Source organism: Somniosus microcephalus, chromosome 21, assembly GCF_052327205.1.
Source record: "Somniosus microcephalus isolate GS21.2 chromosome 21, FLI_Smic_1.0, whole genome shotgun sequence".
Lineage (NCBI taxonomy): Eukaryota > Metazoa > Chordata > Chondrichthyes > Squaliformes > Somniosidae > Somniosus > Somniosus microcephalus.
In genome coordinates this window covers 75,172,105-75,199,897 of record NC_141007.1, presented here as the reverse complement: position 1 = coordinate 75,199,897, position 27,793 = coordinate 75,172,105, and the positions used below count along the sequence as shown (strand labels likewise).

Here is a 27,793-nt window from a genome sequence, read left to right as displayed (position 1 = left end):
GCCTTCTGTCTACTCCCCTTCTCCCAATCTATTGCTGTTCAGATAATAATCTGTCTTCCTGTTTTTTCCACCAAAGTGGATAACCTCGCATTTATCCACATTATATTGCATCTGCCATGCATCTGCCCAATCACCCAACCTGTCCAAATCATACTGGAGTTTCTCGGCATCCTCCTCACAGCACACACGCCCACCCAGCTTTGTGTCGTCTGCAAACTTGGAGTTATTACATCTAGTTCCCTCGTCTAGATCATTAATATATATTGTGAATAGCTGGGGTCCTAGCACCGATCCCTGCGGTACCCCACTAGTCACTGCCTTCCACTTGGAAAAAGACCCATTTATTCCAACTCTTTGCTTCCTGTCTGCCAACCAGTTCTCTATCCAAGTCAATACCTTACCCCCAATCCCATGTGCTTTAACTTTGCACACTAATCTCTTATGTGGGACCTTATCGAAAGCCTTCTGAAAGTCCAAATACACCACATCCACTGGTTCTCCCTTATCTATTTCACCAGTTACATCCTCAAAAAATGCCAGTAGATTAGGTTGGCCAGGACACCTGGTCTAACTCCCCTGCTCTTCTTCGAAAAATGCCGTGGGATCTTTTATGTTCACCTGAGAGAGTAGACGGGGCCTCAGTTTAATGTCTCGTCCGAAATCCGGTACCTCCGACAGTGCAGCACTCCCTCAGTACTGCGCTGGAGTGTCAGTCTAGATTGGCCCAATGAGCCCTGTCGCCACCCCCACTGTCCCCCAACACCACCACCCTGCCCCCCACCGACCCCTGGCTTTCCCCCAGGACAGCTCCATTCTACTAACAATTCTCGCTCATTTATGCGCTCTCGGATGATTTCGGAGACTTCTCCTGGTACTGGTTGGGAAATTGAGATTCGCCAACTAACTGCCACCATTGGCGAAAGCCTCTTGGTGCCGCTATTAGATCCCAGAGTGATCCATCCCCACACTGGAGTGATCCCAGAGTGATCCATCCCCACACTGGAGTGATCCCAGAGTGATCCATCCCCACACTGGAGTGATCCCGGAGTGATCCATCCGCACACTGGAGCGATCCTGGAGTGATCTATCCCCACACTGGAGTGATCCCAGAGTGATCCATCCCCACACTGGAGTGATCCCAGAGTGATCCATCCCCACACTGGAGTGATCCCAGAGTGATCCATCCCCACACTGGAGTGATCCATCCCCACACTGTAGTGATCCCAGAGTGATCCATCCCCACACTGGAGTGATCCCAGAGTGATCGATCCCCACACTGGAGTGATCCCAGAGTGATCCATCCGCACACTGGAGCGATCCTGGAGTGATCTATCCCCACACTGGAGTGATCCCAGAGTGATCCATCCCCACACTGGAGTGATCCCAGAGTGATCCATCCCCACACTGGAGTGATCCCAGAGTGATCCATCCGCACACTGGAGCGATCCTGGAGTGATCTATCCCCACACTGGAGCGATCCTGGAGTGATCTATCCCCACACTGGAGTGATCCCAGAGTGATCTATCCCCACACTGGAGCGATCCTGGAGTGATCGATCCCCACACTGGAGCGATCCCGGAGCGATCCCAGAGCAATCGCGGAGTGATCCACCCCCACAATGGAGCGATCCCGGAGTGATCCATCCCCACACTGGAGCGATCGCGGAGTGATCTATCCCCACACTGGAGCGATCCACCCCCACAATGGAGCGATCCTGGAGTGATCCCCCCCACACTGGAGTGATCCCCCCCCCACACTGGAGTGATCCTGGAGTGATCCCCCCCCCACACTGGAGCGATCCCCCACACTGGAGCGATCCCAGAGTGATCCCCCCCCCACACTGGAGTGATCCTGGAGTGATCCACCCCAACACTGGAGTGATCCTGGAGTGATCCACCCCCACACTGGAGCGATCCTGAAGTGATCCCCCCCCCCCCCCCACACTGGAGTGATCCACCCCCACACTGGAGCGATCCCGGAGCTCCTCCCCGGACCCGGAGCCACTCCCAGTGCCGCCCATCCTCCTCGCTCCCGGACTCAGTCCATCGCCTCCCGCACCCGGAGCCGCCGACACCGCGCTCCCGGAGCCGGACTGATCCCGGAGCCGCTCCCTGTCGGGCTGGGAGCGGGACATGGCGTTCGGGAAACCGCCCAAGGACCCGTTCAGCACCCGGGCCGGGAAACTGATCGGTAAGGCCGGGGAGAGGGAGCCGGAGCGGGAGCCGGGCTGGGTCCGGGGTCTGGGCTTTGGGTTCGGTCTCTCCGGGATTTGCTCCTCTGTGATTGAAAACCATTGAGTTTCGGTAACTTGCTGCCGGATCCGGGGTCAGCTAAACCCCGATCAACCCGCGACTCCTTTTATAATCTCTCCTTCCCTGGGCACCAGGTTCAGTGGGTGCTGGGTCCGGGTTCTGTTGGGCGCGGGATTGGTTCGATGGGTGCTGGGTCCGGGTTCTGTTGGGCGCGGGATTGGTTCGATGGGTGCTGGGTCCGGGTTCTGTTGGGCGCGGGATTGGTTCGATGGGTGCTGGGTTTGGTTCTGTTGGGCGCGGGATTGGTTCGATGGGTGCTGGGTCCGGGTTCTGTTGGGCGCGGGATTGGTTCGATGGGTGCTGGGTCCGGGTTCTGTTGGGCGCGGGATTGGTTCGATGGGTGCTGGGTCCGGGTTCTGTTGGGCGCGGGATTGGTTCGATGGGTGCTGGGTCCGGGTTCTGTTGGGCGCGGGATTGGTTCGATGGGTGCTGGGTCCGGGTTCTGTTGGGCGCGGGATTGGTTCGATGGGTGCTGGGTCCGGGTTCTGTTGGGCGCGGGATTGGTTCAGTGGGTGCTGGGTCTGGGTTCTGTTGGGCGCGGGATTGGTTCGATGGGTGCTGGGTCCGGGTTCTGTTGGCCGCTGCCCTCTGGTGCTGTGCCCAGTTGGTCACGTGGGTCTGCGGGTGATTAAACCGCAATGGGCACGAAGGCAGACTGTGGTCCTGCTCCTGCCCAAGGCCACAGCTGCTTTCCAGCTGGGCTCACTGCATGGTGGTCAGGACCGGGACCCTGGCCCACCTTGTCTCTCCCTAGTTAAGTTTGCTGGTGGCAATGTCAAATCGTGAAGCTGTGGGCAGCCTCTGATAGTATCACATCGTCCTGCTGTCCAATCGGAAAAATCACAGTAACTATCGAGACACAACAACAACTTGCATTTATATAGAACCTTTAACGTAGTAAAACATCCCAAGATGCTTCACAGGAACGTTATCAAACATAACTTGACACCGAGCCACTTGAGATATTAGGACAGATGACCTAAAGCTTTCCGTGTTTGGTAAAAGATATTGCGTTAAATTCCCTGCTGACTGTTCTTGATGACCTGACCAAGAGCTGTACTGAGGGATAGCCCCCTCCCCAGGATTGATTTCCTTTGATTCTTTTAACAAACCCCAGAGATTGGAAGTCCCTATCTGAGAAAGGACAGACTTGCCTGGGAGGCGGTGCAATGAAGGTTCACTAGATTGATCCCTGGGATGAGAGGGCTGTCCTATGAGGAGAGATTGGGCCGATACTCTCTGGAGTTTAGAAGAATGAGAGGTGATCTCATTGAAACATATAAAATTCTTAGGGGGCTCGACAGGGTAGATGCAGGGAGGATGTTTCCCCTGGCTGGGGAGTCTAGAACCAGGGGTCACAGTCTCAGAATAAGTGGTCGGCCATTTAGGACTGAGATGAGGAGAAATTTCTTCACTCAGAGGGCGGTGAATCTTTGGAATTCTCTGCCCCAGAGGGCTGTGGAGGCTCAGTCATTGAGTATATTCAAGACAGGGATCGATAGATTTTTGGATACTAAGAGAATCAAGGGATATGGGGATCGGGCGGGAAAGTGGAGTTGAGTTTGAAGATCAGCCATGATCTTATTGAATGGCGGAGCAGGCTCGAGGGGCCGTATGGCCGACTCCTGCTCCTAATTCTTATGTTCTTATGTCCTGTTCAGTTAGTTCATGCTGTGGCTCAGTGGGCAGCACCCTCGCCTCGGAGTCAGAAGGTTGTGGGTTCAAGTCCCACTCCAGAGATTTGAGCACAAAAATCTAGGCTGACACTTCAGTGCAGTGCTGAGGAACTGCTGCACTGTCAGAGGTGCTGTCTTTCAGATGAGACGTTAAACCGAGGCCCCGTCCACACCTCGGATGGACGTAAAAGATCCCACGGCCACTATTCGAAGATGAGTAAGGGAGTTCTCCCCGGTATCCTGGCCAATATTTATCCCACAACCAAGATTATTTATCTCATGTGCTATTTGTGGGATCTTGCTGTGTACAAATTGGCTGCTGCATTTCCCTGCATACAACAGTGACTACACTTCTGAAGTACTTCAGTGTTTGGATGCAATATGAACAAAAGTAGGCCATTCAGCCCCTCGAGTCTGTTCCGCCATTCCATCTGATCTATTTTCACACCTTAGCTCCAGACCCCTTGACACCCTGGCCCAACAATGACCTGTCCACCTCTGTCTAGAAAATTCCAGTTATCCCCCAGCATCCACTGCCTGTTGTGGGAGAGAGTTCCAGATCTCCTCTGCCCTTTGTGTGAAGAACTGCTTCCTGATTTTGCTCTTGAACGGCCTGGCTCTAACTTTAAGGTGATGCCCCCTTGTTCTGGTTCCCCCCCCCCCCCACCACCAGAGGAAATAGTTTCTTGCTATCTACCCGATCAAATCATTTAATCAGTTTAAGTACCTCAATCAGATCACCCCTCAACCTTCTAAACTCCAGGGAATACAAGCCCAGTCTGTGCGACCTGGCCTCGTAGTTTAACCCTTTCAGCCCCGGTGTCATTCTGGTGAATCTGCGCTGCCCCTCCTCCGAGGCCAATGTATCCTTCCTGAGGTGCGGGGCCCAGAACTGGACAGAGTGTCCAGATAGGGTATAACTAGAGCTCCGTACAACTGAAGCATCACTGCCTCACTTTTGAATTCCAAACCACTTTGAGATCAATGCCATTAACCTCTTCGATTGCTCTTTGTAGCTGTGCACTAGCTTTAAGTGTTCTGTGTACATGGACACCTAAATCCCTTTGCTCCTCCACAGCTCCTGGCCTCTCACCATTAAGAATATATTCTGATAGATCTTTCTCTGATCCAAACTGGATGACCCCACAATGAACTCCATCTGCCACAGTTTTGCCCCCTGACACGTCTTTGTGTCTGTGTTTATGTTCCTTTGTAACTTCCTGCTCCCATCCACACCTACTTGCTGTGCCTTCTAACTTCGAGTCATCCACAAACTTGGACATACAGCTCTCTATTCCTTCATCTAAGTCATTAATATATGTGGTGAAAAGCTGTGAGCTTGATGAGACAGCGCGACATAAATACAGGTTCTTACCTTCAACAGCACTTCCCATGTCCCTTAGAACTGAGAAGTAAAACAAACAGTGTTGGCCAACCCCGTGATTTTGTTAATGATTTATTGGTGTTGCAGTATATATTGGAGTACACGTCAAACACAGGAATTAAAACAACGGTTCAAAATCAATCACTGCTCAAATGAAATAGAAAATCCAGCAACTGCACAGCAGAGTGTCAGCACCGAAAGAGGTCACACCGACCGCTCTGTGTTTTGGGTGCGCACCTGGTCCGTGTTTACAGCACTTTCTGTTTTTATTTTGGATTCCAGAAATTGTGTGTCTTTCTTTGTCACTAATGAAATTCCGAGTATTTGGAAAGGTGTAGGTTAACCAACCATAGTCTGAAATTTCACAGAGACTTCTGTGGATATATCTTTAATTGCACTTTTGGTGAATTACGTGAGGGACAAAATTGCCAGAGAATGGATGATGTCTTCAGGATCAATCCCTCCCAGTCAGGTACAGCACAGAGTCAAGCTCCCTCTATACTGTCCCATCAAACACTCCCAGGGCAGGTACAGCACGGGTTTGATACAGAGTCAAGCTCCCGCTACACTGTCCCATCAAACACTCCCAGGGCAGGTACAGCACGGGTTAGATACAGAGTAAAGTTCCCTCTACACTCTCCCATCAAACACTCCCAGGGCCGGTACAGCACGGGTTAGATACTGAGTAAAGCTCCCTCTACACTGTCCCATCAAACACTCCCAGGGCAGGTACAGCACGGGTTAGATACAGAGTAAAGCTCCCTCTACACTGTCCCATCAAACACTCCCAGGGCAGGTACAGCACGGGTTAGATACAGAGTAAAGCTCCCTCTACACTGTCCCATCAAACACTCCCAGGGCAGGTACAGCACGGGTTAGATACAGAGTAAAGCTCCCTCTACACTGTCCCATCAAACACTCCCAGGGCAGGTACAGCACGGGTTAGATACAGAGTAAAGCTCCCTCTACACTGTCCCATCAAACACTCCCAGGGCAGGTACAGCGCGGGTTAGATACAGAGTAAAGCTCCCTCTACACTGTCCCCATAAACACTCCCATGGCAGGTACAGCACGGGTTAGATACAGAGTAAAGCTCCCTCTACACTGTCCCATCAAACACTCTCAGGGCAGGTACAGCACGGGTTCGATACAGAGTAAAGCTCCCTCTACACTGTCCCATCAAACACTCCCAGGGCAGGTACAGCACGGGTTAGATACAGAGTAAAGCTCCCTCTACACTGTCCCATCAAACACTCCCAGGGCAGGTACAGCACGGGTTAGATACAGAGTAAAGCTCCCTCTACACTGTCCCATCAAACACTCCCAGGGCAGGTACAGCACGGGTTAGATACAGAGTAAAGCTCCCTCTACACTGTCCCATCAAACACTCTCAGGGCAGGTACAGCACGGGTTAGATACAGAGTAAAGCTCCCTCTACACTGTCCCATCAAACACTCCCAGGGCAGGTACAGCACGGGTTAGATACAGAGTAAAGCTCCCTCTACACTGTCCCATCAAACACTCCCAGGGCAGGTACAGCACGGGTTAGATACAGAGTAAAGCTCCCTCTACACTGTCCCATCAAACACTCCCAGGGCAGGTACAGCACGGGTTAGATACAGAGTAAAGCTCCCTCTACACTGTCCCATCAAACACTCCCAGGGCAGGTACAGCACGGGTTAGATACAGAGTAAAGCTCCCTCTACACTGCCCCATCAAACACTCCCAGGGCAGGTACAGCGCGGGGTTAGATACAGAGTAAAGCTCCCTCTACACTGTCCCATCAAACACTCCCAGGGCAGGTACAGCATGGGTTAGATACAGAGTAAAGCTCCCTCTACACTGCCCCATCAAACACTCCCAGGGCAGGTACAGCACGGGTTGGATACAGAGTAAAGCTCCCTCTACACTGTCCCATCAAACACTCCCAGGGCAGGTACAGCACGGGTTAGATACAGAGTAAAGCTCCCTCTACACTGTCCCATCAAACACTCCCAGGGCAGGTACAGCACGGGTTAGATACAGAGTAAAGCTCCCTCTACACTGTCCCATCAAACACTCCCAGGGCAGGTACAGCACGGGTTAGATACAGAGTAAAGCTCCCTCTACACTGCCCCATCAAACACTCCCAGGGCAGGTACAGCGCGGGGTTAGATACAGAGTAAAGCTCCCTCTACACTGTCCCATCAAACACTCCCAGGGCAGGTACAGCACGGGTTAGATACAGAGTAAAGCTCCCTCTACACTGCCCCATCAAACACTCCCAGGGCAGGTACAGCGCGGGGTACAACCCCACCCCACCCCTCTACTCCCCTCCCTGCAAAATTGCAATGAGAGAGCCTGGTGGGACACTGTGAAGAAAGAAAGATTTCTATAGCACCTTTCCTAACCTCAGAACGTCCCAAAGCTCTTTACAGCCAATGAAGTACTTTTTGAAGTGGAGTCACTGTTGCAATGTGGGAAACGCAGCAGCCAATTTCTGCACAGCAAGCTCCCACAAACAGCAATGTGATAATGACCAGATAATCTGTTTTAGTGATGTTAATTGAGGGATAACTATTGGCCCCAGGACACCGGGGAGAACTCCCCTGCTTTTCATCAAAATAGTGCCATGGGATCTTTTACATCCATCCAAAGGGCAGACGGGGCCTCGGTTTAACGGCACCTCCGACAGTGCAGCACTCCCTCAGCACTGCACTGGAGTGTCAGCCTGTATTTTTGTGCTCGAGTCTCTGGAGTGGGACTTGAACCCACAACCTTCTGACTCGGAGGTGAGAGTGCTGCCCACTGAGCGACGGCCGACACTGGAGGAAGGGGCAGTGTGCATTTACCTGCCGGTGGACCCTCTCCATTAAAGGCATCACCGTGTGCAAGTTAACACAACCCCAAAATACACTGCTGTGAATAACAAAATTGTTATTAACTGTTAATAAACTTTGCTAAAAAGTGCACAGCTGTGTTTATGTTGGTGAGTGGAGTGGGGCAGATGTTTGCCTGTGTTAATTGGGTTTACAGCCCCGAGGGATTGAGCAGCTCATGGAGGGGGTGAGGGTGAGGTGATCACAGTAATGCTCACTGCCCAAAAACACATTAACTGGTTGGCAACTTGGCAATCGACAGGCTTTAGTGTACGGCTTATATTCACCCAAGGGGCATTTTCAAGGGGCATGGTCTTCAGGATGAAGTAATTGGTAAACCCGTTATATTTACACCTCATGCAAGAACCCTGGTGCCACTGGGTTAGGTACTGAGCCATAGTGTCAGCCGTGGCTCACTGGGCAGCACGCTCACTCGCCGCTGAGTCAGGAGGTTGTGGGTTCATAGTCCCACTCCAGAGACTTGAGCACAAAAATCTTACCTGACACTCCAGTGCAGTGCTGAGGGAGCGCCGCACTGTCTGAGGTGCCTTCTTTTGGCTGAGAAGTTAAACCGAGGCCCCGTCTGCCCTCTCAGGTGGACGTAAAAGATCCCATGGCACTATTTGAAGAAGAGCAGGGGAGTTCTCCCCGGTGCCTTGACCAATATCTATCCCTCGACATCGCTAAAAAACAGATTAACTGGACCTTGCTGTACGCAAATAAAACAAGAGTGACTATACAATTTCAGTGTAGCACTTTAGGATGTCCTAAGGATGTGAAAGGCGCTATATAAATGCAAGTTAGTTTAGACTTTTATAAACCATGGCGGCTCCAGGTTTGATCCCCAGGTTGCGCTGATTCGCTGAGTTCAGTATCCCTAACTGAGGAAAGGAAAAAACCAACCTGGGTTCCTGCTCGTGATTACTGCCCATCCATTGCCCAATGACCTTGCTTTATGTGCAAGTCGAGGCAATGATTGTTTGTAGGCTACTTGGCCATGGAAGGGCAATTGCTGAGTCCAGCCGTGTCCCCCTCTGACAGGGGAGCAAACAGGATCGGGAAACCTGGCTGAACTCCTCCCAGGGTCCTGGAAACTGAACTCCGATTGGTAACCCTGGCTGAGATGTACTAACTCAAGACAGATCGGGAATTGAGCTGAGGCCATATCATGGCCCGTATAGCTGTGTCCCACACCGAAACAGCTGTGCAATGTATTTATTATACTTGAGGGTGCCTCTGTTACCCCCCCCCCCCCCCCCAAGCCATGTGGGTAGGAGAATGGTAGCTGAACCCACAGCAATGCTGCTGTTCAGCTGGCCCTATAACTCCAGCCTGGCGATCCTGTTGCAGAGCCACCACTGGCAGGAGGGTGTAATTACAGCGTGACAAGTTTACATAGAATCATAGAAATTCACGGCACAGAATGAGGCCATTCAGCCAATCGTGTCTGTGCTGGCCGAAAAAGAGCTCTCCAGCCTAATCCCACTTTCCAGCTCTTGGTCCGTAGCCCTGCAGGTTACGGTACTTCAAGCGCATATCCAAGTACTTTTTAAATGTGATGAGGGTTTCTGCCTCTCCCACCCTTTCAGGCAGCAAGTTCCAGACCCCCACCACCCGCTGGGTGAAAAAAGTTCTTCTCAACTCCCCTCTAATCCTTCTACCAATTACTTTAAATCTATGCCCCTGGTTACTGACCTCTGCTAAGGGAAATAGGTCCTTCCTATCCACTCTATCTAGGCCCCTGATAATTTTATACATAGGCATTTTCCATTCTAAATGTGAATGTATATATTTCCGTTATAAATTCCTATAATAATTAAAGATAGAATATATGACTTTAAAATATGAATGACACCTGCAGTCCCTGGTTGAATTAGACCCTGCCCTCCAACACTGCTGCCCCTCAAGACCACACTTGGTCTAAGCTATAGGTGTGTAATTCCACGGGAGATCGACCAGTTAGAACTGACATTTCTTACCGACTAAGCCTAAAATTAAAATTATTTCTAGGACTAAGGCAACGCGAATCCATCCGTAACTTTCAGAACAGATGTTTGGGAGTTAAAACAGACAAACAATGTCTTGGGGAAGAGGGTGGGAGGAGATTTCTTGTGAGCTGTCTGCAGAATGGTGAAAGTTTACAGCACAGAGGGAGGACCTTACCCGTTGAGCCTGTGCTGCACCTTCTTCAGAGAAATTCCAACATACAGAGAATGCACTTGTGATTCTGACTGCCAGGGGATCCCTCACCTGCTGTGCTCAGTCGCGTCCCACTTTATTATTTCTCTGTGTTTAAGAACTTAAGAATTAGGATCAGGAGCAGGCCATTCGGCCCCTCGAGCCTGCTCCGCCATTCAATGCGATCATGGCTGATCTTCCACCTCAACTCCACTTTCCCGCCTTATCCCCATATCCCTCGATTCCCTGAGTGTCCAAAAGTCTGTCGATCTCAGCTTTGAATATACTCAACAACTGAGCCTCCACAGCCCTCTGGGGCAGAGAATCCCAAAGATTCACCACCCTCTGGGTGAAGAAATTCCTCCTCATCTCAGTCTTAAATGGCCAACCCCATATCCTGAGACTCTGCCCCCTGGTTCTAGACTCTCCAGCCAGGGGAAACATCCTCCCAGCATCTACCCTGTCAATCCCCCTCAGAATCGTGTATGTTTCAATGCGATCACCTCTCATTCTTCTAAACTCCCGAGAGTATCGACCCAATCTGCTCCATCTCTCCTCATAGGGCAATGTTTCTCTTGAGCTGTGTGAGAAGTGAAAAGTGTTCTGTGAACAACACCAACTTGCATTTATATAGCGCCTTTAACTAGCAAAATGTCCTAAGGTGCTTCACAGGACCGTCATCGGACAGAAATCGACACTGAGCCAAACAAGGAGACATTGGGAGGGTGACCGAAAGCTTCTGGATAGACCAGAAAGAAAATATGGAAAGCAGAAACTACCTAGAATCCTCAGCACAGAGGGAAGCTGTTGAGCCCATCGTGCCAGTGCCGGCTCTTTGAAAGAGCGAACAATTAGTCCCACTCCCCCTGCTCTTTCCCCAGAGCCCTGCAAATTCTTTCCCTTCAACTATTTATCCAATTCCCTTTTGAAAGTTACTATTGAATCTGCTTCCACCGCCCTTTCAGGCAGCGCATTCCAGATCACAACAACTCCCCACGTAAAACAAATTCTCCTCAGCTCCCCTCTGGTTCTTTTGTCAATCAGCTTCAATCTGTGTCGTCTGGTTATCGACCCTCCTGCCACTGGAAACAGTTTCTCCTTATTTAATCTAACAAAACCCTTCCTGATTTTGAACGCCTCTATCAAATCTCCTCTTAACCTTCTCTGATCAAAGGAGAACAACCCCAGCTTCTCCAGTCTCTCCACACTGAAGTCCCTCATCCCTGGGACCATTCCAGTAAATCTCCTCTGCACCTTCTCCAAGGTCTTGACATCCTTCCTAAAGTGCGGTGCCCAGAATTGAACCCAATACTCCGGCTGAGGCCTAACCAGTGATTTATAAAGGTTTACCATAACCTCCTTGCTTTAGTGCTTTATTCCTCCATTAATAAAGCTAAGGATCCCGTGTGCTTTTTAACAGCCTTCTCACCTTGTCCGGCCACCTTCAATGATTTGTGTACGTTCACCCCCGGTTCTCTCTCTTCCTGCACCCCCTTTAGAATTGTTCCCTTTAGTTTATATTGTCTCTCCTCATTCTTCCTACCAAAATACATCACTTCACACTTCCCTGTGTTAAATTGCATCTGCCATGTGTCTGCCCATTTCACCAGTCTGTCTGTGTCCTCCTGAAGTCTGTTACTATCCTCCTCACTGTTTACTACATTTCCGAGTTTCACGCCATCTGCAAACTTTGAAATAATGCCCCGTGTACCCAAGTCCAGGTCATTAATATATATCAAAAAGAGCAGTGGTCCCAACACCGACCCCTGGGGGACACCTCTGTAAACCTCCCTCCAGTCTGAGAAACAACCGTTCACCACTACTCTCTGCTTTCTGTCCCTGAGCCGATTTTGTATCCACAGCAGTGATCGGAAACACGAGGAGGTGCCGGGAAAACCTGGGAAATCCTGCAGGTGGTAAATAAAGAACGGTGGGTAACACCAGAGAGTGGGCGTGCCAGGTCAGGTCACGTTGTTCTAAACATCATTAAACCGTTTCTTATATAACTTTCCTTTGATATGCCCCGAAACTCCAGTAAAACCTAGTGTCAATAATGCTGGACTTCCCACTCGATGTCAGCTCTGGTGATCACCGTCAGAGACAGCTACTGTTTGTTAAAGAACGAAAGACTTGCATTTCTGTAGCGCCTTTCACAACCTCATGACGTCCCAAAGCGCTTTACAGCCAATGAAGCACTTTTGAAGTTTAGTCACTGTTTTAACGTAGGAAACGCGGCAGACAATTTGTGCACAGCAAGCTCCCACAAACAGCACCGTGATAATGACTGGATAATCTGTTTTAGTAATGTTGATTGAGGGATAAATATTGGCCCCAGGACACCGGGGAGAACTCCCCCTGCTCTTCAGAATAGTGTGATGGAATCTTTTACATCCACCTGAGAGAGCAGACGGGGCCTCGGTTTAATGTCTCATCCAAAAGACAGTGCGGCGCTCCCTCAGTACTGCCCCTCCGACAGTGCGGCGCTCCCTCAGTACTGCCCCTCCGACAGTGCGGCGCTCCCTCAGTACTGCCCCTCCGACAGTGCGGCGCTGCCTCAGTACTGCCCCTCCGACAGTGCGGCGCTGCCTCAGTACTGCCCCTCCGACAGTGCGGCGCTGCCTCAGTACTGCCCCTCCGACAGTGCGGCGCTGCCTCAGTACTGCCCCTCCGACAGTGCGGCGCTGCCTCAGTACTGCCCCTCCGACAGTGCGGCGCTGCCTCAGTACTGCCCCTCCGACAGTGCGGCACTCCTTCAGTACTGCCCCTCCGACAGTGCGGCGCTCCCTTTTTACTGCCCCTCCGACAGTGCGGTGCTCCCTCAGTACTGCCCCTCCGACAATGCAGCACTCCCTCAGTACTGCCCCTCCGACAGTGCGGTGCTCCCTCAGTACTGCCCCTCCGACAGTGCAGCGCTCCCTCAGTACTGCCTCTCCGACAGTGCAGCGCTGCCTCAGTACTGCCCCTCCGACAGTGCGGCGCTCCCTTTTTACTGCCCCTCCGACAGTGCGGTGCTCCCTCAGTACTGCCCCTCCGACAATGCAGCACTCCCTCAGTACTGCCCCTCCGACAGTGCGGTGCTCCCTCATTCCTGCCCCTCCGACAGTGCAGCGCTCCCTCAGTACTGCCTCTCCGACAGTGCAGCGCTGCCTCAGTACTGCCCCTCCGACAGTGCGGCGCTCCCTCAGTACTGCCCCTCTGACAGTGTGGCGCTCCCTCAGTACTGCCCCTCCGACAGTGCGGCACTCCGAGTACTGCCCCTCCGACAGTGCGGCACTCCGAGTACTGCACTGGAGTGTCAGCCTAGATTCTGTGCTCAAGTGAGACTTGATCATACAACCTGTGACTCCGAGGCGAGAGTGCTGTCCGCTGGGCCATGGCTGACACTGTTGACCGGTGAGAGTTCCGTTAATGAAACCACAAGTAGCAAAAAGTTGGGTATGACTTTGGACCAGATGAGGCAAGGGAGACCTCAACCCTCCCAAAGATTGCAATTTAACCCTTGAAGTCCAGGTATCATTCTGGTAAATCTAAGCTGCACTCCCCCTGCTTGGACCCTGGGGTGTCCCCAATGCTTGGTCAGGTTTAACGTGAGTTCAGTGCACAGCAAAGCTCCATTCACACTGTCCCGACAATGCGCCTCAGTTCTCCACACCCCGTCTCCTGAGTTTACCCAGTGACTAGCTGAACCTTACGGACCAGGCGGTCCCAGGTTTAATCTCCAGTTTGTGCCGAGCTGTCTGATCTCGGGTACAGTTGGCCTCAGTACCCTTGCAGTGAGGGGGACTGGGGGTGGGGGAAGCGGATAGGACAAATTCAACCCACATCTGATCGCCATCCAGTGCCCCCTGCTGGAAGTGCTTGTGACGTTGGATGGAAGCTATGATGCCTCTCGCAGTCAAATAGCCGTGTGTGAAAACCCTCCAGAGACTCACCCCTCCCTATCTCTGTAAGACCTCTCCCCCCCCCCCCCCACCCCCCCCTGGACTCTGGCCTCTTGTCTGTGCCTCCCTCCCTTCGCCCCACCATCATTCACTTCGGCCCCACATTCTGGAATAGCCTCTCTAAACCCTTTCACCGCCCCTTCCTCTTTTAAGACCCTTCAAAAACACCCACCTCTTCAGCCAGGCTTTTGGTCACCCCTCCGAATCTCTCCTTTGACTCCGTCTCCTCCTTGTGCCTCTGTGAAATGCACTGGGACCTTTTCCTGTGTTTGAACAGACGTAGGAAATGCAAGGTGGTGTTGTGAGTCTCACTGACTGGGCTCCTGTGAACAGCGAGATCCTGGAGCGCAGCCACAGCCTGTGAAACATACCCTTCAGGGGGGATGGGGCAGTAGGTGAGCCAGTGTCTCTCCAATTGACCTGATAGAGGAGTTTCCCATACCCGCCCCTCCCCGGCCCCCGGCTGCGTCCTCTCAGAGTGAGATGACCAATCACTGCTGTATTAGGGCCAGTCTAATAATGTGGGCTCATTCATTGCAAATTAGGCCGAGACTGCGCAACCCATCCAACGAAGGCTGTTTACAACCAGTGGAGAGAGGAGACTTTGAGCTGGATTTGAACCAGAGGCCAGTAACTAACTACTTCCTCCACATACACGTATTGAGAATTGGTTAACAGACAGAAAACAAAGAGTAGGGATAAACGGGTCTTTTTCAGGATGGCAGGCTGTGACTAGTGAGGTACCGCAAGGATCGGTGCATGGGCCCCAGCTATTCACAATCTATATCAATGATTTGGATGAGGGGACTGAATGTAACATTTCCAAATTTGCTGATGATATAAAGCTAGGTGTCAGTTGCGAAGAGGCTTCAAGGGGATCTCGACAGGCTCAGTGAGTGGGCGAGAACATGGCAAATGGAATATAATGTGGATAAATGTGAAGCTACCCACTTTGGTAGAAAAAACAGAAAGGCAGAGTATTTCCTAAATGGTGAAAGATTGGGGAATGCAGTTGCTCAAAGGGACCTGGGTGTCCTTGTACATGAGTCACTGAAAGTGAATGTGCAGGTGCAGCAAGCCATTAGGAAGGCAAATGGTATGCTGGCCTTCATTACAAGAGGATTTGTGTACAGGAGTAAAGAAGTCTGACTCCAATTATATAGGGCCCTGGTGAGACCACACCTGGAGTACTGTGTACAATTTTGGTCTCCTTACCTAAGGAAGGATACACTTGCCATAGAGGGAGTGCAACGAAGGTTCACGAGATTGATTCCTGGGATGGCGGGACTGTCGTATGAGAAGAGATTGAGTAAACTAGGCCTGTATTCTCTTGAATTCAGAAGAACGAGAGGGGATCCCATTGAAGCATACAAAATTATTACAGGGCTCGATAGGGTGAATGCTGGGACAATGTTTCCCTTGGCTGGGGAGTCTAGAATCAGGGGCCACAGCCTCAGGATAAAGGGTAGACCATTCAGGACTGAGACGAGAAGAAATTTCTTCACAGAGGGTGGTGAATCTTTGGAATTCTCTACCCCAGAGGGCTGTGGAGGCTCAGTCATTGAGTATATTCAAGACAGAAGTCGATAGATTTCTGACTAGTAAAGGCATCAAAGGATATGGCGATAGGGCCGGTGAATGGAGTTGAGGCAGAAGATCAGCCATGATCTCACTGAATGGCGGAGCAGGCTCGAAGGGCCGAATGGCCAACTCCTGCTCCTATTTCTTATGTCATTATGTTCTAACCAGTGCCGCTCTGTTTCCAGCTCCTTGAATTGTCCCCATCTCTGTCCTGTCCTCCAGCCCTACAACCCTCCCAGATCTCTGTAACCTCTTCCAGCCCTACAACCCTCCCAGATCTCTGTAACCTCTTCCAGCCCTACACCCCTCCCAGATCTCTGTAACCTCCTCCAGCCCTACAACCCTCCCAATCTCTGTAACCTCTTCCAGCCCTACAACCCTCCCAATCTCTGTAACCTCCTCCAGCCCTACAACCCTCCCAGATCTCTGTAACCTCCTCCAGCCCTACAACCCTCCCAGATCTCTGTAACCTCCTTCAGCCCTACAACCCTCCCAGATCTCTGTAACCTCTTCCAGCCCTACACCCCTCCCAGATCTCTGCGCTCCTCCAATTCTGGCCTCTTGCGCGTTCCTGATTTTCACCGCTCCACCATTGGCGGCCGTGCCTTCAGCTCTGGAATTCCCTCCCTAAACCTCTCCGCCTCGCTACCTCTCCTCCTTTAGGTCGCTCCTTAAAACCCCGAGCTCTTTGACCAAGCGATTGGTCACCTGTCCTAATGTCTCCTCCTTTGGCTCGGTGTTGATGTTATGACGGATGACCCTCCTGTGAAGAGCTGTGTGACGTTAAAGGTGCTCGATAAATGCAAGTTGTCGTTGTGTTTGAGAGCAGCGCTGGGCAAGTCACTCGCTTATTTATTTTCTGTCTTTTCCCCTGTTCCTGCTCTCCTGACGTTTCAAATACTCTGAGTCACAAGCTGGCAAACTGCCTTCCTCCAAGTGTCTTTCAATATATTTTGCATTAGAAGATCGCAATCCGAGTTAGGCAGGGACTGACGCAACATTGAGCCAACAACAGGTGTGCCTTTATACTGTATCACCCCCTTGTTCAGTTTACACAACACACAGTTATCACAGAGCAGCCAGCTCCTGCGTCAGGTAAGGAAAAGTCTCAACCATGACTCAGTGAGCAGCTCTCGCTCGCCTCTGTCACAAGGTCGTGGGTTCAAGCCCCACTCCAGAGACCGGAGCACAAAATCCAGGCTGACACTCCCAGTGCAGTACTGAGGGAGCGCCGCACTGTCAGAGGGGCAGTACTGAGGGAGCGCTGCACTGTCGGAGGGGCAGTACTGAGGGAGCGCTGCACTGTCGGAGGGGCAGTACTGAGGGAGCGCCACACTGTCGGAGGGGCAGTACTGAGGGAGCACCGCACTGTCGGAGGGGCAGTACTGAGGGAGCACCGCACTGTCGGAGGGGCAGTACTGAGGGAGTCCTGCACTGTCGGAGGGGCAGTACTGAGGGAGCGCCGCACTGTCGGAGGGGCAGCACTGAGGGAGTCCTGCACTGTCGGAGGGGCAGTACTGAGGGAGCGCCGCACTGTCGGAGGGGCAGTACTGAGGGAGCACCGCACTGTCGGAGGGGCAGTACTGAGGGAGTCCTGCACTGTCGGAGGGGCAGTACTGAGGGAGCGCCGCACTGTCGGAGGGGCAGCACTGAGGGAGTCCTGCACTGTCGGAGGGGCAGTACTGAGAGAGCGCCGCACTGTCGGAGGGGCAGTACTGAGGGACTCCTGCACTGTCGGAGGGGCAGTACTGAGGGAGCGCCGCACTGTCAGAGGGAGCGCCGCACTGTCGGAGGAGCAGTACTGAGGGAGTGCCACGCTGTCAGAGGGGCAGTACTGAGGGAGCGCTGCACTATCGGAGGGGCAGTACTGAGGGAGTCCTGCACTGTCGGAGGGGCAGTACTGAGGGAGCGCCGCACTGTCGGAGGGGCAGTACTGAGGGAGGACTGCACTGTTGGAGGGGCAGTACTGAGGGAGCGCTGCACTGTCGGAGGGGCAGTACTGAGGGAGTGCCCCACTGTCAGACGTGCCATTTTTTACGGATGAGACGTTAATCCGAGGCCCCATCTGCTCTCTCAGGTGGACGTAAAAGATCCCACGGCTTCTATTTCGAAGAAGCGCAGGGGAGTTCTCCCCGGTGTCCTGGGCCAATCTTTATCCCTCAACCAACATTACTTAAAAAAATATTGATTATTTTCATGACCTGCCTCTGTACTTGCTTAAAAGCTGTTCCATCTTTCACTTTTTCCAGTTCTGACGAAGGGTCATCGACCTGATGCATTAACTCTGTTTCTCTCTCCACAGATGCTGCCTGACCTGCTGAGAGTCTCCAGCACTTTCTGTTTTTATTTCAGATTTGCAGCGTCCACAGTATTTTGCTTTTATATTATTTTCATTCTCGGGGATGTGGGCGTCGCTGGCAAGGCCGGCATTTATTGCCCATCCCTAGTTGCCACAGCTCTTTGATATGACGGAGTGGCACCCTCGGCCACTTCAGAGGGCAGTTGTGAGTCGACCACATTGGTGTGGGACTGGAGTCACATCGGCCAGAGGGATGGGCAATAAATGCCTGCCTTGACAGTGACGCCCACATCGGAGAATGAGGAACAGAACAAGTCCAGGCCTCTGGATCCCTGGTCCAGTAACATAACCACCACACTCCCCTACCTGCACATCATTGTGTGTGTGTGTCTGGTGGAGTGACGGAGGGTGCTGACTCCTCGTCTGTCTGCTGGGCTTCACATTGATGCTGGACAATACAGGAGCCCAAACTGCGATGAAATATGCATCAAAAGTTTTTTAAATTCATTCCTGGGATGTGGACGTCACTGGCAAGGCCAGTATTTATCACCCATCCCTAATTGCCCTTGAGAAGGTGGTGGTGAGCCGCCTTCTTGAACCGCTGCAGTCCCGTGTGGTGAAGGTGCTCCCACAGTGCTGTTAGGGAGAGAGTTCCAGGATTTTGACCCAGCGACGATGAAGGATCGGCTGATATATTTCCAATGTAAGAAGTCACACAACACCAGGTTATAGTCCAACAGTTTTATTTGAAATCACAACCTTTCGGAGCGCTGCTCCTTCGTCAGGTGAAGTGGAGAGATGCATAAAGACACAGCTTATATAGTCAGAGAATAATGCCAAATGATTACAGGTAATCTTTCTAACTGCCATTTATCACACCTCGGCAGAGAGATAATCACAGCAATCAAAGGTGTGAATGGTGTCCAAACAGGTTAGCCAGGAAAACATTACATCAAAGAACAATTGTTTTCCTGACTAACCTGTTTGGACACCATTCACACCTTTGATTGCTGTGATTATCTATTTGCTGAGGTGTGATAAATGGCAGTTAGAAAGATTACCTGTAATCATCTGGCATTATTCTTTGACTATATAAGCTGTGTCTTTATGCATCTCTCCACTTCACCTGACGAAGGAGCAGCGCTCCGAAAGCTTGTGATTTCAAATAAAACTGTTGGACTATAACCTGGTGTTATGTGACTTCTTACATTTGTCCACCCCAGTCCACCAGCATTTCCACACCATGATATATTTCCAAGTCAGGATGGTATGTCACTTGGAGGGGAACTTGGAACAGGCGGTGTTCCCACGTGCCTGCTGCCCTTGTCCTTCTAGGTGGAAGAGGTCGCGGGTTTGGGAGGTGCTGCCGAAGGAGTGAGCGTTTGCAGATAAACCCGACAGCAACTGAGCAGCGAGGCGGGAGGGAGTCCTTGGGTGAAGTGGGTTCTTTCTCCCGTGCGGGTGGGAGTGGGAGCAGGAGCTTGCGATTGCTCTATGAAGAAGCTTGGGAGGTAGTTTGCGGTTCCTGAGGGGAGAGGACGGTTTCTCCAGGTGATGTCAGTGACAGCCAAGACACTCGAGCAGATGAAGTGTCAATTTTCGGATGTTTGTTGTGAATTCAGCTGAGATTGTGAGACTGGCGCACCCAGAATTTGAAATTCCTAATGTGAATATTTGCATTTCAACTCAGTGACTTGTTATGGAGGGGGAGGGGGAAGCGAAGGGGGAGTGTGAGCGGGTATTGCTCCTGCCACAGAGTCCGTGTAACTGTCGGCCTGGTTCTCCCTGTTCAAAGCACCAGTTGTCCAGTTCCCAACTGTCTGGGTTTTGTGGTGTTACTGTGTGTGAAATATCCACACTGAAATATCCCAAGTTACATGTGCACTCACTGTCCCATCAAACACTCCCAGGGCAGGTACAGCACGGGTTAGATACAGAGTAAAGCTCCCTCTACAGTGTCCCATCAAACACTCCCAGGGCAGGTACAGCACGGGTTAGATACAGAGTAAAGCTCCCTCTACACTGTCCCATCAAACACTCCCAGGGCAGGTACAGCACGGGTTAGATACAGAGTAAAGCTCCCTCTACACTGTCCCATCAAACACTCCCAGGGCAGGTACAGCACAGGTTAGATACAGAGTAAAGCTCCCTCTGCACTGTCCCATCAAACACTCCCAGGGCAGGTACAGCACGGGTTAGATACAGAGTAAAGCTCCTTCTACACTGTTCCATCAAACACTCCCAGGGCAGGTACAGCACGGGTTAGATACAGAGTAAAGCTCCCTCTACACTGTCCCATCAAACACTCCCAGGGCAGGTACAGCACGGGTTAGATACAGAGTAAAGCTCCTTCTACACTGTCCCATCAAACATGCCCAGGGCAAGTACAGCACGGGTTAGATACAGAGTAATGCTCCTTCTACACTATCCCATCAAACACTCCCAGGGCAGGTACAGCACGGGTTAGATACAGAGTAAAGCTCCTTCTACACTGTCCCATCAAACACTCCCAGGGCAGGTACAGCACGGGTTAGATACAGAGTAAAGCTCCCTCTACACTGCCCCATCAAACACTCCCAGGGCAGGTACAGCACGGGTTAGATACAGAGTAAAGCTCCTTCTACACTGTCCCATCAAACATGCCCAGGGCAGGTACAGCACGGGTTAGAAACAGAGTAAAGCTCCCTCTACACTGTCCCATCAAACACTCCCAGGGCAGGTACAGCACGGGTTAGATACAGAGTAAAGCTCCTTCTACACTGTTCCATCAAACACTCCCAGGGCAGGTACAGCACGGGTTAGATACAGAGTAAAGCTCCTTCTACACTGTCCCATCAAACATGCCCAGGGCAAGTACAGCACGGGTTAGATACAGAGTAATGCTCCTTCTACACTATCCCATCAAACACTCCCAGGGCAGGTACAGCACGGGTTAGATACAGAGTAAAGCTCCTTCTACACTGTCCCATCAAACACTCCCAGGGCAGGTACAGCACGGGTTAGATACAGAGTAAAGCTCCCTCTACACTGTCCCATCAAACACTCCCAGGGCAGGTACAGCACGGGTTAGATACAGAGTAAAGCTCCCTCTACACTGTCCCATCAAACACTCCCAGGGCAGGTACAGCACGGGATAGATACAGAGTAAAGCTCCCTCTACACTGTCCCATCAAACACTCCCAGGGCAGGTACAGCACGGGATAGATACAGAGTAAAGCTCCTTCTACACTGTCCCATCAAACACTCCCAGGGCAGGTATAGCACGGGTTAGATACAGAGTAAAGCTCCCTCTACACTGTCCCATCAAACACTCCCAGGGCAGGTACAGCACGGGTTAGATACAGAGTAAAGCTCCCTCTACACTGTCCCATCAAACACTCCCAGGGCAGGTACAGCACGGGATAGATACAGAGTAAAGCTCCCTCTACACTGTCCCATCAAACACTCCCAGGGCAGGTACAGCACAGGTTAGATACAGAGTAAAGCTCCCTCTACACTGTCCCATCAAACACTCCCAGGGCAGGTACAGCACGGGTTAGATACAGAGTAAAGCTCCCTCTACACTGTCCCATCAAACACTCCCAGGGCAGGTACAGCACGGGTTAGATACAGAGTAAAGCTCCCTCTACACTGTCCCATCAAACACTCCCAGGGCAGGTACAGCACGGGTTAGATACAGAGTAAAGCTCCCTCTACACTGTCCCATCAAACACTCCCAGGGCAGGTACAGCACGGGTTAGATACAGAGTAAAGCTCCTTCTACACTGTTCCATCAAACACTCCCAGGGCAGGTACAGCACGGGTTAGATACAGAGTAAAGCTCCTTCTACACTGTCCCATCAAACATGCCCAGGGCAAGTACAGCACGGGTTAGATACAGAGTAAAGCTCCTTCTACACTGTCCCATCAAACACTCCCAGGGCAGGTACAGCACGGGTTAGATACAGAGTAAAGCTCCCTCTACACTGCCCCATCAAACACTCCCAGGGCAGGTACAGCACGGGTTAGATACAGAGTAAAGCTCCTTCTACACTGTCCCATCAAACATGCCCAGGGCAGGTACAGCACGGGTTAGATACAGAGTAAAGCTCCTTCTACACTGTCCCATCAAACACTCCCAGGGCAGGTACAGCACGGGTTAGATACAGAGTAAAGCTCCCTCTACACTGTCCCATCAAACACTCCCAGGGCAGGTACAGCACAGGTTAGATACAGAGTAAAGCTCCCTCTGCACTGTCCCATCAAACACTCCCAGGGCAGGTGCAGCACAGGTTAGATACAGAGTAAAGCTCCCTCTACACTGTCCCATCAAACACTCCCAGGGCAGGTACAGCACGGGTTAGATACAGAGTAAAGCTCCCTCTACACTGTCCCATCAAACACTCCCAGGGCAGGTACAGCACGGGTTAGACACAGAGTAAAGCTCCTTCTACACTGTCCCATCAAACACTCCCAGGGCAGGTACAGCACGGGTTAGATACAGAGTAGAGCTCCCTCTACACTGTCCCATCAAACACTCCCAGGGCAGGTACAGCACGGGTTAGATACAGAGTAAAGCTCCCTCTACACTGTCCCATCAAACACTCCCAGGGCAGGTACAGCACGGGATAGATACAGAGTAAAGCTCCCTCTACACTGTCCCATCAAACACTCCCAGGACAGGTACAGCACGGGTTAGATACAGAGTAAAGCTCCCTCTACACTGCCCCATCAAACACTCCCAGGGCAGGTACAGCACGGGTTAGATACAGAGTAAAGCTCCTTCTACACTGTCCCATCAAACATGCCCAGGGCAGGTACAGCACGGGTTAGATACAGAGTAAAGCTCCCTCTACACTGCCCCATCAAACACTCCCAGGGCAGGTACAGCACGGGTTAGATACAGAGTAAAGCTCCCTCTACACTGTCCCATCAAACACTCCCAGGGCAGGTACAGCACGGGTTAGATACAGAGTAAAGCTCCCTCTACACTGTCCCATCAAACACTCTCAGGGCAGGTACAGCACGGGTTAGATACAGAGTAAAGCTCCCTCTACACTGTCCCATCAAACACTCCCAGGGCAGGAACAGCACGGGTTAAATTTCCTTCTACACTATAACAATGTGCCTTAATCCTAACATTCCTGTGTGGCTGTGTTATTACCGTGACCCACACTACCCGTACTTCAGCCTCTCTGAATGAGATTGCTGTTGATCGAGAGGTTTCTCGTTCTGGGCTTCGGTTCAGTAACAGCTGAACTGAGATTGTTTTACTGTGGGACCTGAGAGCTGGACAGGGAGCGAGAGAGAGGAGAGGCTTTCGTTCCCGTCGCCTGGCCTGGACTCCAGCCTGTGCCCCAGAATAACAGTGTTGTTCTTTGGGCTCCAGCCACTCATTCAGCCATTGTCTCTTTAGATGCTGAGTAACAGTGAAACCTTTGTTCTCCAGACAAAGCCACGATAGGAACGCTGCAGGCTGCGGATTGGGCCCAATTCAACCAGATCTGTGACGTTATCAACGCTGCTGAGGAGGGGTAAGTCCATGTGATGGCGGGTAGGGGGGAGAGGAACGGAGGAAGGGGGTAGATGTTGGAGGGGGATGATGGGGGGACGGAGGAGGAGAGGGAACGGAGGGGGGACGGGGTACAGTGTGGGGTGAGGGGTACGGGGATGGGGTACAGTGTGGGGTGAGGTACGGGGATGGGGTACAGTGTGGGGTGGAGGGGTACTGGGATGGGGTACAGTGTGGGGTGGAGGGGTACGGGGATGGGGTACAGTGTGGGGTGAGGGGTACGGGGTGAGGGGTACGGGGATGGGGTACAGTGCGGGGTGGAGGTGTACGGGGATGGGGTACAGTGGGGTGGAGGGGTACGGGGATGGGGTACAGTGTGGGGTGATGGGTACGGGAATGGGGTACAGTGAGGGGTACGGGGATGGGGTACAGTGCGGGGTGGAGGGGTACGGGGATGGGGTACAGTGTGGAGGGGTACGGGTATGGGGTACAGTGTGGGGTACGGGGATGGGGTACAGTGTGGGGTGGAGGGGTACGGGGATGGGGTACAGTGTTGGGTGGAGGGGTACGGGGATGGGGTACAGTGTTGGGTGGAGGGGTACGGGGATGGGGTACAGTGTGGGGTGGAGGGGTACGGGGATGGGGTACAGTGTGGGGTGGAGGGGTACGGGGATGGGATACAGTGCGGGGTGGAGGGGTGGAGGGGTACGGGGATGGGGTACAGTGTGGGGTGGAGGGGTACGGGGATGGGGTACAGTGTGGGGTGAGGGGTACGGGGATGGGGTACAGTGTGGGGTGAGGGGTATGGGGATGGGGTACAGTGCGGGGTGGAGGGGTACGGGGATGGGGTACAGTGCGGGGTGGAGGGGTACGGGGATGGGGTACAGTGTTGGGTGGAGGGGTACGGGGATGGGGTACAGTGTGGGGTGATGGATACGGGAATGGGGTACAGTGAGGGGTACGGGGATGGGGTACAGTGCGGGGTGGAGGGGTACGGGGATGGGGTACAGTGTGGGGTGGAGGGGTGCGGGAATGGGGTACAGTGTGGGGTGGAGGGGTACGGGGATGGGGTACAGTGTGGGGTGGAGGGGTACGGGGATGGGGTACAGTGTGGGGTGGAGGGGTATGGGGATGGGGTACAGTGTGGGGTGAGGGGTACGGGGATGGGGTACAGTGTGGGGTGGAGGGGTATGGGGATGGGGTACAGTGTGGGGTGAGGGGTACGGGGATGGGGTACAGTGTGGGGTGAGGGGTACGGGGATGGGGTACAGTGCGGGGTGGAGGGGTACGGGGATGGGGTACAGTGTGGGGTGGAGGGGTACGGGGATGGGGTACAGTGTTGGGTGGAGGGGTACAGGGATGGGGTACAGTATGGGACCTGGATTTACCCCTCTGCCTCCTTTATGAGCCTTGAATTAGCCTGGGTCTGTTTCATCAGCCTGAGCGATTTAGGCTTATTGAAGGCGGCTGGAATTTGGAACATTTACCACACAAACACGTGTCAGACTCCTCTGATAGGACAGGCCGTCCCCTCACCCTCGTGATTTGTGCAGTAAACAGTATATCTGATCCAGTTAATGACCTCAACGTGACTTTGAACTAACAGAGAAATGCTTGATGTGCAGTAAATCCAACAATGGTATAATGCCAGGGGTCAGAGGTCACGTGCTGGGTGGTGTCAGAGATCGGCGCGGTGGGTGGGTTCGGAGGTCTGCGCGCCGGGCTGGGTTCGGAGGTCGGCGGTCCGGGTGGGGTCGAAGGTCGGCGTGCTGGGTGGGGTCGGAGGTTGGCGTGTGGGTGAAACATAGAAACTTAGAAAAATAGGAGCAGGAGTCGGCCATTCGGCCCTTCGAGCCTGCTCCGCCATTCAATATGATCGTGGCTGATCCTCTATCTCAATACCATATTCCCACTCTCTCCACATACCCCTTGATGCCTTTTGTGTCTAGAAATCTATCTCCTTCGTAAATATATTCAGTGACTTGGCCTCCACAGCCTTCTGTGGTAGAGAATTCCATAGGTTCACCACCCTCTGAGTGAAGAAATTTCTCCTCATCTCAGTCCTAAATGTCCTACCCCATATCCTGAGACTGTGACCCCTCGTTCTTGACCCCTCAGCCAGGGGAAACATCCTCCCTGCATCCAATCTGTCTAGCCTTGTCAGAATTTTATATGTTTCAATGAGATCCCCTCTCATTCTTCTAAACTCTAGTGAATACAGGCCTAGTCGACCCAATCTCTCCTCATACGACAGTCCTGCCATCCCAGGAATCAGTCTGGTGAACCTTCGCTGCACTCCCTAAGCTAAGGAGACCAAAACTGCTCACAGTACTCCAGGTGTGGTCTCACCAAGGCCCTGTATAACTGTAGTAAGACATCCTTGCTCCTGTACTCTAATCCTCTTGCAATGAAGACCAATATACCATTGCCTTCCTAACTGCTTGCTGTACCTGCATGTTTGTTTTCAGTGACTGGTGTACAAGGACACCCAGGTCCCTTTGTACATCAACATTTCCCAATCTATCACCATTTAGGAAATACTCTGCCTTTCTGTTTTTCCCACCGAAGTGGATAACTTCACATTTATCCACGTTATACTGCATCTGCCATGTATTTGACCACTCACTCAACTTGTCTAAATCACCTTGAAGCTTCTTTGCATCCTCCTCACAACTCACAATCTCACTTAGCAAACTTGGAAATATTACATTTGATTCCCTCATCCAAATCATTGATATATATTGTGAATAGCTGGGGCCCAATCACTGATCCCTGCGGTACCCCACTAGTCACCACCTGCCACCCCAAAAAAGACCCATTTATTCCTACTCTCTGTTTCCTGTCTGTTAATCAATTTTCAATCCATGCCAGTATATTACCCACAGTCCCATGTGCTTTAATTTTGCACACTAACCTCTTATGTGGCACCTTATCGAATGCCTTCTGAAAATCCAAATACAACACATCCACTGGTTCTCCCTTATCTATTTGACCAGTTACATCCTCAAAAAACTCCAGTAGGTTTGTCAAACATGATTTTCCTTTCATAAATCCATGTTGACTTTGTCTAATCCCGTTGATATTTTCGAAGTGTCTTGTTATCATATCCTTTATAATAATAGACTCTAGTATTTTCCCTACTACTGATGTTAGACTAACCGGTCTGCAGTTCCCTGTTTTCTCTCTCCCTCCTTTTTTAAATAGTGGGGTTACATTTGCCACCCTCCAATCTGCAGGAACTGTTCCATAATCTATAGAATTTTGGAAGATGACAACCAATGCATCCACTATTTCCATGGCTACCTCTTTTAGCACTCTGGGATGCAGATTATCAGGCCCTGGGGATTTATTGGCTTTCAGTCCCATTAATTTCTCCAGCACTTTTTTTTTACTAATACTAATTTCCTTTAATTCCTCCTTCCCACTAGACCATTGGTTCCCTAGCATTTCTGGGAAGTTATTTGTGTCCTCTTCTGTGAAGACAGAACCAAAGTATTTGTTTAATTTCTCTGCCATTTCCTTGTTCCCCATTATAAATTCTCCCATTTCCGACTGTAAAGGACCTACTTTTGTCTTCACTAATCTTTTTCTTTTTACATACTTGTAGAAGCTTTTACAGTCCGCTTTTATGTTCCTTGCAAGTTTACTCTCATACTCTATTTTTCCCCTCTTAATCAATCTCTTGGTCCTTTTTTGCTGAATTCTAAACTGCTCCCAGTCCTCAGGCTTGCTACTTTTTCTGGCAACTTTATATGGCTCGTCTTTGGATCTAATACTATTCTTAATTTCTTTTGTTAGCCATGGTTGGGCTGCTTTTCCTTTTGTGTTTTTGCGCCAGAAAGGAATGTATAACTGTTGCAATTCATGCGGATGTGGGTCGGAGGTCGGCGCGACGGGTGGGGGCCAGAGGTCGGCGAGCCGGGTGGGGCCGAAGGTCGGCGAGCCGGGTGTGGCTGGTGCTACTGGTCTGGTGCTGAGCTGTAGAGAGCAGGCAGACTCCAGGTTCAATCCCGGGCGTGTGCGTGCGTGCGTGTGTGTGTGTGTGTGTGTGTGTGTGCGTGCGTGTGTGTGTG

General features: G+C 51.7%; 1 protein-coding gene across 2 annotated transcripts in view; it reads left to right on the top strand.

The window, feature by feature from the left end:
• The first annotated feature begins 1,963 nt into the window (after window positions 1–1,963).
• Window positions 1,964–27,793, top strand: part of LOC147102981 (TOM1-like protein 1) — a 45,891-nt gene continuing 20,061 nt past the window's right edge. The window contains exons 1-2 of one of the 2 annotated variants that reach the window (XM_085963995.1): window positions 1,964–2,190; window positions 23,658–23,742. In XM_085963995.1, the coding sequence (XP_085820121.1) occupies window positions 2,133–2,190; window positions 23,658–23,742 (143 nt within the window). In that variant the 5' untranslated portion in view covers window positions 1,964–2,132. The remainder of the gene's footprint in view (window positions 2,191–23,657; window positions 23,743–27,793) is intronic. The other variant, XM_085963994.1, reaches the window with a different exon arrangement.